The sequence below is a fragment of the Drosophila bipectinata genome, chromosome 3L, assembly GCF_030179905.1.
Source record: "Drosophila bipectinata strain 14024-0381.07 chromosome 3L, DbipHiC1v2, whole genome shotgun sequence".
NCBI classification, from domain to species: domain Eukaryota; kingdom Metazoa; phylum Arthropoda; class Insecta; order Diptera; family Drosophilidae; genus Drosophila; species Drosophila bipectinata.
The window spans coordinates 15047020-15056499 of NC_091738.1; the positions used below are offsets into that span (position 1 = coordinate 15047020).

General features: G+C 43.8%; 3 protein-coding genes across 4 annotated transcripts; 1 reads left to right on the forward strand and 2 right to left on the reverse strand.

The window, feature by feature from the left end:
* Positions 1-204: 204 nt before the first annotated feature.
* On the reverse strand, positions 205-1271 carry LOC108133524 (uncharacterized). The gene is made up of 2 exons (XM_017253481.3): positions 874-1271; positions 205-816 (listed from the first exon to the last, which is right to left on the reverse strand). The coding sequence occupies exons 1-2, from the start codon at positions 1258-1260 to the stop codon at positions 496-498; spliced, it is 708 nt and encodes a 235-aa protein (XP_017108970.2). The 5' UTR covers positions 1261-1271; the 3' UTR covers positions 205-495.
* Positions 1272-2974: 1703 nt separating this feature from the next.
* Positions 2975-5786, forward strand: LOC108133005 (DC-STAMP domain-containing protein 2). 2 transcript variants are annotated; one of them, XM_070280027.1, is made up of 10 exons: positions 2975-3238; positions 3295-3605; positions 3672-3932; positions 3992-4205; positions 4267-4420; positions 4486-4963; positions 5024-5129; positions 5179-5244; positions 5303-5440; positions 5496-5785. In XM_070280027.1, the coding sequence occupies exons 1-10, from the start codon at positions 3033-3035 to the stop codon at positions 5602-5604; spliced, it is 2043 nt and encodes a 680-aa protein (XP_070136128.1). In that variant the 5' UTR covers positions 2975-3032; the 3' UTR covers positions 5605-5785. The 2 variants fall into 2 exon arrangements, with proteins under 2 accessions (XP_070136128.1, XP_070136129.1); XM_070280028.1 differs by lacking the exons at positions 2975-3238; positions 3295-3605; positions 3672-3932 and having other exon boundaries at positions 4070-4209; positions 5496-5786.
* A 418-nt stretch (positions 5787-6204) lies between these two features.
* Positions 6205-9247, reverse strand: Dic61B (Dynein intermediate chain at 61B). The gene is made up of 5 exons (XM_017253212.3): positions 8851-9247; positions 8567-8791; positions 6778-8213; positions 6509-6721; positions 6205-6453 (listed from the first exon to the last, which is right to left on the reverse strand). The coding sequence occupies exons 1-5, from the start codon at positions 9118-9120 to the stop codon at positions 6243-6245; spliced, it is 2355 nt and encodes a 784-aa protein (XP_017108701.2). The 5' UTR covers positions 9121-9247; the 3' UTR covers positions 6205-6242.
* Between the last annotated feature and the right edge of the window lie 233 nt (positions 9248-9480).

A 9480-nucleotide genomic window follows, 5' to 3' on the forward strand; every position in this document is an offset into this window, starting at 1 on the left:
TGAATTGAAAGAGTTATGGATATTGCTTTCGAAACTCCACAGTTTTTGGAAGGATCTCACTGCCAAAACTGCGGTGATAGGCTGGTTAAAACTTTTCCAGGATTTCTTTAAAAACAGAACATTTTTAGGAACATAAATGGTAAGATTTGTTTTAAAGCGTAAGGCTTGGGTGGTTAGTTTCGTTTTTACTTGGATACATTTATTGAACACTTTTATTTTAGGTGTCGGATATGTAAGCCTGATTTTCGACTTTAATTTAGCTTTCAAAATTATAAGAAAACCTTCAATAGGTTAGATTAATGTATATTAAATCGGATTAAGAAAACTTATACATTGTTTCATTACATTTTTTACGATTAATAGAAAGTACGAAATGAAAAAGCTTATTCTGTCTTTCAGATAAGCACATTACACTTCATAGATATCCAGCACTTACATAGTAAACTTTTGTCAAATTTCTTTCATTTCTTATACGATACATTTTACTTAAACTATTTAGTATTTTTTACGGTAGTTCATAGCCAAGCAGATATTTTTCCTTAGCTTGTTAAACACCTCCAATTTATATAATGTTTCATCAAGATTGTTGCGTAAAGGAGCAAATCTGGCACGATCTTCAAAGTTCTGCCTAGCTTGGCGTAGACGGCTGTGGATCTCCTCGGTACTGTGCAGCTGGCACATGGATAGCTCCAGATCGGTTGACACCATCATAGAGAGAAGAGCCAGAAACTCGGGATCCATTTGAGGACCGAACACCACCGACTTGTCGTCAATCAAAATGGCTGGAGCTGAGCTTGGGTATCCGTTTTCCTTGAACTTAATAAGGAAATAAAAATTATAGAAAAAAAGATAAAACTAAAGGTCAAAATGTACCTTGGAAATAGCTATATAGTCTTTATCTTCTTCCAGTTCGATGCGAGACGCTAGGTCGCTGTTCGTCGAAATCTCATACCCATCGGCGACGCGCCGTAGAAGAGGATGTATATTCAGTAATACCAGACGATTTTTGAGTGTTTTGGGAAGTTCATAGGCGTTCACTTTGGGCAAGACTTGAGTCAAAAATATGTCGCGCACCTCAATGTCCGAGAGGTCCTTGGCAGATTCCAGTTTTGTGGTCCACTCGCTCCAAGCATTGAGGTCTTGGAAGAAAAACATTTTGGTCGAGCCCATGACGTATTCGATCAGCTCCAAGTGCAGAGGTGGAATCACAATGCCCTGAGGGGATGATCTTCCTGATCCGGTACTCGTGGAGTCCTCCATTTCTAACAAATCTGTAGGGATGTCGGAAATATATCAAAATATCGATATATCGATATATTTTCTCTTAAAAAAATATTATTATCGTGATATTTTTTGGGCAAAAATAGTCGATAATAATATTTTTGAGTTGGTGTTCTCCGATATTAGTTGCGAAAGAAAGGAAATGCAGGTTTACTTGAGTATGCCATTTTGTAGTTGGGAGACAAATCCGTTGGAATTCTGGAACTCACAAATTTCAACGATGCCGATGCTAGCGAAGGTTGCTTTAAGTTTTCTTATCACGCCTGGAAGTTCGGTTCCATCTGAACGGTTGGCTTCTGCCATTAAATGTATTGTCTGTGACTCCCGCAGTCGAATGACAGACCAGCATATAACCGAAAGAGTTTTTTTTAAATCATTGAAGAAAGATTTATTTTGTAATTAAGAGTAATTAAGAGCATTAAATAAGAGAATTAAGTAATTAGCATTATTAAGTACATATTCCATGAATTCCATGAAAATTTTTTTTTTTGTATTAAGTTTTTATACCCTTGCAGAGGGTATTATAATTTTGTCCAAAAGTGTGCAACGCAGTGAAGGAGACATCTCCGACCCTATAAAGTATATATATTCTTGATCAGGATCACCTCCTGAGTTGATATGAGCATGTCCGTCTGTCCTTCTGTCTGTCCGTCTGTCTGTTTCTACGCAAACTAGTCTCTCAGTTTTAAAGCTATCGACTTGAAACTTTGCACACACCCTTCTTTCCTTTGCACGCAGTATATAAGTCGGAACCGCCGGGATCGGCCTACTACATCCTATAGCTGCCATATAACTGATTGATCGGAAATGGTATAACTTTGGTGTTTTTAGAGTTAGAGAGTTCAAATTTGACATGAGAGCTATTTTTGGCAAAACATTACGTCATGCCAAATTTCATAAGGATCGGCCGACTATATCTTATAGCTGCCATATAGCTGAACGATCGGAAATGACCCAACTTTCGTGTTTTTGAAGATGGAAAGCTGAAATTTAATACAGATTCTATTTTTGGTCAGTTGATCCAACCTACCAAATTCCATAAGGATCGGCCAACTATATCCGATGTTTGCGATATATATCCGGTTTTAGCTGCAAGGGTATATCAACTTCGGCTCCGCCCGAAGTTAGCTTTGCTTTCTTGTTTTTTATAAATAAATTTGAATACAATGTCCTTAATAATTTTGTTATTTTTTATTTCAAAGAACTTAAATAAAAGTTGCTTGAGAGTGGGTATAAATATTTGTTGTTTTTTCAATTCACTTTTTAAATAAAAAAATATGTCTTATTTGCAGTTCATGGCGGATGAAAACACATATTAAAACCTTTTTTTAAATTTAAAAATAACCTTTTTTCAAATTTAGCTGACTATAAAAAATATCGAAAATACTCGATATATCGATTTTTTTTGGTGATATTTCTGAATATTATCGATTGATATTTTTTTCACAGCAAATATCATCAATACGATATTTTTTCAAAAACCAACAACCCTACAAATCTGATAGATAAGATCGGTTAATCCAAATAAAGCTCAGCGTGTTGTTAGTCGGGAATTTATCGATAAACAACAATTAGTGTGACCAGTATTTTAATTTTTTTCGTGTTAGATTGAAAATCACTATGGCGTGCGGCTTGTCACCTAAGAAGACTGCTACAGTAAAAAAAATCTTAGTTAAGAAAATTATAGATAATTTAGGAAGTAAATTCTTTCAAAAAGGTAATCACTTACGGAAATTTCCGCCTCGAAAAGCATGGAAGGGAGCGAGTCCAATTATTTGTGGACATTTAGACGGGTTATTCCCATTGTGCTTTTTGGATACCTGATTGGAATACTTCTGGCGCTATCTTGGTACTGGTGGCATCCCTATATGCGGCAGCAGGACCTAGGAAAGAAGTGGCTGAGCATTGTGGGGGTCTCCCTGCTGGTTATCGGACTGTTCTACAACCGGGTTGTGCGGTGGGAAGGAATAAGGTGGCGTATCTGCTCTGATAATCTCATGTCCCTTCCCGTAGGTGTATTTTTGTTCTGTCCATCCCCTCGCTGTGCAGCACCCGGGGAAGAGCCTTCCTCATAAGCGTGGCATTCGTGATTCTGGCCGTCGGACCCATTGCCAACCTAATTGCCAATCTAAAGGTCCTGCTACGCAGCCTCGCCTGTGCTCAGGAGCTTCTGCGTCAGGCCCTCGGCCAGATGATGGAGGTGATCATGGAGCCAGTGCATGCTGTTCAATTGGCGGTGAACCTAATGATGCAGGAGGTCCGAAAAGTGCTAAACACCGTTATGGTTGTACTCTTGCGCATTCAGGAGCACCTCAGCGTAATTAGTAAGCTTTAGTACAAGGCAGCGCCACGGTAGCTTACTTATAGAATATTTTCTGGCCTCCTTTCAGTTGACACCCTCAAGAACTGTGCCTCATGGTTGAAATCCGTGGTGGACCTATGTAATGCAGAGATGGGAACTCCATGGGAACGTTGCAAGAATACGGCGCAACGGGCCATGGTTCGGTGCCAAAAGAAACTGGGTCTCTTCAAGGGACTCTGCCATGCCACTAAGCTCTTTTTGGCCCTCTGTTATCCGGCAAAGATAATCGACGTATTTTGCACCGGTTATTTGGATTTTACTTGGACCTTGCTGGACCAAATCCTCATCCGTGCGGGCTCTACCTCCCGGGCCACCACTTGACTTAATAGACTTTTGTCTCTTCCGCAGGCTACAACGAGTTTGTACTGCAGATCGAGCAAATGTTTGATGCCAACATCACCTTTGATCATGAATTCTCCTTCGAGACGAACTCCTCTAAGAGCCTGGCCGACGTGGCCGAGGAGGTAGTTGAGGACATCAACCAGCGCCTTGGCTCAATGGTCTTTCTAATTGACTTTGTCGACATCTTATGCTGGATAATGATATTCAGCGTATTCCTTAAGTAGGCAAGGACCCTCTGTTTCCAGTTAGGGAGTGAATAATGGTCTCTTTTCATCTTGTAGAGCTTTCATCTTTTATGTGCGCTTTATGCATAGCCGGGGATTCCAGAATAACTTCATAACGCAGCTTTTGGAGGACGTGGACATGCGTAACCGAAGACATGGAACGGAGCCCCTGCATCCGCTGCATCGCCTAGAGCGGATGACATACATGAAGGTCTGAACATCTCTTATGTATATCTTCGATGATGTCTATCCCTAATGCTTAAATTTCACTTTCAGCTTACGAGTCTGTGGCTCACAAAGTTCGAGCTCCTTTCGCTTATTGAAAGCGCCTTCTTTATGGTCGTTCCCTGCCTGCAGCTCTTCTCCGTGTGCTTTCTGGACTACAGTCTCTTCTGGCTGCTAGCCACGATGTCCTATTACGGCCATCAAGAGGCGGGCCTGGAAGTGCCTGCCTACATCGATCTGGAGATCAAGGGCGGGGGCTTTGTGGGTGACATAATGCGGGGCATTGCGAACGCATTTCGTCCACTCACTCAGAAAACTGTTGTGGACACAAATCCGTGTCTGCCCCTGCCCGTCGAGCCCAACTTCTGGGAGTATTACCAGATAGGAGGACTTTGTCTGCTCTCCTGGATAATTGTCCTGGCCGAGCCATACGTTCTGCGTCTGCGCCACCCCATCATGGCATATTTCCACCCGGAGAGAGCTCGCGAAAGAGCCGTCTTCTTGCACAGAACAATTTACTTGAAAAGAGGTAGGGTGGTACTAGGCCTCTGGTTGGTTAACCTCTAACACCACCGCATTTTCTGATTAGAAACTATTTTCAAGTTTGCGCGTCGCCGAGCGAGAAACAGGTACAGCCATCGCGGAGTTGTCCATCACTACAGATGGTTCGTTAGCCTCCGCAACCTGCTATTCAGGTAAGATTTCAGAGACTTCGTGGATCCTATCGCTACATTTATTTTCCAGGTGCTGTGGCTGCTGTAATCGTCTGACTGAGAAGGGGTGCACCATTTGTGGTAGATCCTTTCATTCGTGTGTAATTCAGTTCATTCAATTAAGGTTCATTCTTATCAGAATCCTTCTCTTTCAGCCTGACTCGGTATCCCTGCAACACCCCCGGCTGCAAGGGTGTCTATTGTAAGGACTGCTTTGCGGAATCTCTGGGAGGGTGTTGCTTGTGCAAGAGACCCCTCGACTACGGCGATTTTTCCGACTGTTCCGAAGTTGAGTAAGTATAGGTTGGACTTTAGATTTGATTATCGTGCTTAGCTCACTTATAATAGAGACTCTTCGGACATGGAACATGTCGATACATACAGGCAACTCAAGCTCCGGAATATATGCGGAAAGGAAAGGATTTCCACAAAGGAATCGCCTGAAAAGATGCCATAAATATTTGTCTACAGACCTCGGAGGACCTGCAGACGGGGATCTCATTGTCCGAATCAATCTTTTCTGGCGGCGGATCTGACATTTTATCCCACCAATTCAGACCAAAGATCTCGTGATAATAACTATCATATAATATCTTTGATTGCCTCTGTTCTTTTATAACCTTTTCTTTTTGTTTTCCCAAGAATGTTTTCAATAATTTATGACTGTGGAGTGCGGTGGTCTCTGATTGTTTAGGGATGCTCTTTCTTTTGTGTAGGTTTTCCCTTTATAGTTTTTAGTAAATGGTCTGTATGTTCGATTATTGTGGCGTGTGGCAATGCTAATGTGTGATCAAGTGTTTATTTATTACCTCTAGCACCCGCTGGCCTCTCCGCTTTGCCCCTATATCGAGATCAGACCACCATCATTGGTCTACCTTTTGAGGTGAGGTCAGGGTATGCCTAAGACATATTGGATTACAGTATCATTTCAGACTGCCTCGTTTAGTCCGATATTCTGTCACTTAAGATGATCTCTGAAATAGCTTAGCTTTCATAGGGGCTTAGATGTTTAACCCCGGAAACTGACTTTAGAAAGTTCTTGAATTTCGGATTTTATTTGATAAACCGAAGAAGAAACAATAGAACACTTTTCATCTAAAACACAGCCGACTTATTAGGATAGCCGAAGAATCCTATGCTCTTCAGTTCCATGATTAGCTCGTGGTCATTGCCTATGGCCTTGTACATGGCCTTCTCCAGTTCATCGTACTGGAAGTGAGGAGAAAAGGGCATGTCGTCGAGGGCATTGAAGATCGTGTTGCCCCTCTCGTTTCCAATCACCAAGGAGCGACCACAGTGGGAGAACCTACAGATCAGAAGGAATAAACGGTTGAGTAGCGGATCTCCTTTAAAACACTCACCTGGCCACTGTGTTGAAAGAAGAGTCCATCTTGTGCTTAGCCATAGGCCGCAAGAGATTCCGGCGAATGTCCCAAATGTTAGCGGTTTCCCGATTGATGGAAACAATGATTGTCGAGTGAGTGGGACTCCACTTGGCCCAGTGTACAGGTGTCATCTCGTCCTGAAGCTCCAGCAGAGGGCGCGTTATTCCATCGATCCATATGCGGACGCACCTAAAAAAAATGTTTGGTAAACAAAAAACAAAAGCCACCACGTTGCAGACACTAACCAGTCGTTGCCACAGGTGAGAAAGATCTTCGGCGACCAAGGCGAGAACTCCATTACTGTGACTCCACCGTCGTGGCAGCGTAGCACCTCGAGGTACTGATGCTGGTAGTTAATAGAGCACTTGTGGATGCAGCCCTCGTCGGTGAGGACGTAGTAAATATCCTTCTGCAGCGGATGGGTGGTGATGCTTAGGCCTTGGGGGTGACGGTTGGACTCGCAGGGAATGCGGGAGGACGGCGCCACATAGATGCCCTCGGAATGGCCCTCGACGCGTTCCAGTGTCATCTGAGTAAAGCCCAGGAGGAAAGGACTTTTGATGATGCGGAAACGGGTCACAGAGCCATCCTGAGAAAGGCTAAGGAATGGGTCGATGTCCCACTCCTCGTCTTCCTCAGCCACCTGTTTGATCCAGCGGATCGCCACCACTGGGGAGCAGCCGGGGGAAGTGCTTCGCTGTGAAATGGCTATCGGCACGTCCTGTAAGCTACTAACATCCCGCACCTCTACGGCCCCGTCGTAAAGTCCAATCGCCAATAAGCAGGGTAGGAATGAGGAGAAGCTTATGGCCGTCACCGGGACGTCGTAATAGTAGGCACGTTCTGGCTCGCCCGGATTCTTGATGCTCCACACAAAGACACTGCCAGAGGTAGGGACGCGTTGCGAGGAGAACGAATACAACCCGTAGCCCACGGCCAGGATATCGCCATTGGTGCGGCAAAAGTCTATATCGCTGACGGCCTTGCGCTCGTCTTTGCTTGGCTCCGGAACCAGGCGGAAGAGTAATTGCATCGAATAAGCATATTCTACATCCTGACAGAAGCGATCAGGAAGCTCAAAGTTCCGGTAGCGACGCATCCCGGCTTCGTTGGTGTTGCTCGAAAGTGCCCTGCCCATGTACATGATCGCGTTGCGGAACTCTGGACTCTTCAGCAGTTTGTCAATCTGGTTGGACATTTTTGTATCTTCTACTACCGCCTCTTCGTCCTCGGGGTTCTCACCATCTTCCACGTCGAGCTGCGTCTGCGAATCTGTCACCGCAGTCCCCACAGAGAAGGTCGGCTTGACTAGGTTGTGCAACGTGTCGTACATTTCGAAATTGGAGACGTACGAGCCGACGGTTTCCTGAGTAAGCAGGATAGTGTTCACAGCCCGTGACGTAACCAGCACGCAATCCGTCTGGGCATCATTGTCCGATCGCCGGCGAATCTTGCCCTTGCCAACGGTTAGGTACTCGTAGGTGCGATTGTCCCGCTCAACTTCGTCGCCCTCCGTCGAGCCCTTGGCCACAGTCGTCTGGGGCTGGCTCTGTAGCTCAAAGAAGTCTGACTTCCGTAGTGTGATTTTAACAAAGGATTTTGTGTATGGCTTTGGCAGGCGGAGCTCCGCGTGAATTTCCTTGAAGGTATACGGGTCAAAGTTGATGGTTTCGTACATGATCTACAAAAATATCATCCAAAATTAACTTATTAGTATTTAATAATCGAAATAAAAGCCACATTTTTTAAATCACTTTGAAGCTTTGCATCGGTGGGCTCTATATTTAAATTTTGGCGCCCTTCCGATATTTAAGTTGAAAGCGCCAAGAAAGCTTTGCCAGCTTTCCAACACTGCTTTTGAACGTTCGAGTTGTTATCGATATACCAAATAACGAGAAGATGAAAAAGACGTTATGAAGCTTTGTAAAATAAACAAGATTTAAAAGTATAGTGGAATTGTAAACCTAAAAAGCACCTTGTAAAATAGTACAATGTAGTACAATAGTAAAATAACAAGACCCCAATTAAACTTACTCCACCTATTAGATCGTCGATGGACTGCTTGTTTCCACCACCCAGACCCGCTCGCATGCTGGAACGCGTGCGGGATCGCGAGGCAGTCTTGGACGACATCGTGGTAAAATTTGCCATCTGATGGAGGAAGTTAAGATTGAACTTGATGAACTGTTCTGCGTAGGCGTCATTTGGAATCGATTTTGGCGTCATGTCCACCTCCTCTCCGGCAACTTGCTCGATGACCTGTGGGAAGGTTTAGAACGAACACTGATTTCTGATCGCTGTTTAGTCCATTAAGTTACCTTAATCTGGGAGCGGTACTGTAGGTCTTTAAGGGTTTCCTGGTAATAATAGTGAACGGCTTCGGACTTTTTCTTTGGTTTGGAATCGTCATACATTTGTGTGACTTGCACGGACTTTTTGGTTAATCTATCTGTTTCGTTGACACTCTCGCCGGCATTGTGGCTGGCGATGTGATGGAGTTTTAGCTCGCGGCCTTGTCCAGTGCCTACCTTATGGACACTTCCTGCCTCGTAGCCACTTTGAGTGGTGGGCCTTCCTAACGTTGACATGTTTGATCTTTTTTAGGAGTCGCGCGATTCCAGCAATCCGGGAAATCTGTTAGTTGAATGTTTGTACTACTCCCAATAAGGATGTATTGAATTTCCTTCTTACATAACAGAAGTTTCAATGACTTCTCAGTAAAGGAAATATTAAAATAGTTATAAGTATAAAGACTTTATAATGCTGGTAAGGGGGAAATAATATTTCATTCTAAATCAGATGGTGTTTTAGATATCCAGTCCGCATCTAATCGAGAGCGATTCAAATCAGAATAACCATTACGGCTTTAACGAACCCCTGCATTCGCTCCATTTCTCTATCGCTCCAAAGTTTCTCTCTGGAGAACCGTCCCTGCGCCTGCCCGAAAG

Coding starts and splice junctions, on each gene's coding strand:
- LOC108133524 (XM_017253481.3), bottom strand. CDS start 1,260: ATGGAGGACTCCACGAGTACCGGATCAGGAAGATCATCCCCTCAGGGC. Junction 817..873: donor ACTATATAGCTATTTCCAAG/GTACATTTTGAC, acceptor TTCCTTATTAAG/TTCAAGGAAAACGGATACCC.
- LOC108133005 (XM_070280027.1), top strand. CDS start 3,033: ATGGAAGGGAGCGAGTCCAATTATTTGTGGACATTTAGACGGGTTATT. Junction 5,130..5,178: donor CTCCGCAACCTGCTATTCAG/GTAAGATTTCAG, acceptor TTTATTTTCCAG/GTGCTGTGGCTGCTGTAATC. Junction 5,441..5,495: donor TCCGACTGTTCCGAAGTTGA/GTAAGTATAGGT, acceptor CACTTATAATAG/AGACTCTTCGGACATGGAAC.
- Dic61B (XM_017253212.3), bottom strand. CDS start 9,120: ATGTCAACGTTAGGAAGGCCCACCACTCAAAGTGGCTACGAGGCAGGA. Junction 8,792..8,850: donor AGTACCGCTCCCAGATTAAG/GTAACTTAATGG, acceptor ACCTTCCCACAG/GTCATCGAGCAAGTTGCCGG. Junction 8,214..8,566: donor TCGACGATCTAATAGGTGGA/GTAAGTTTAATT, acceptor ATATTTTTGTAG/ATCATGTACGAAACCATCAA.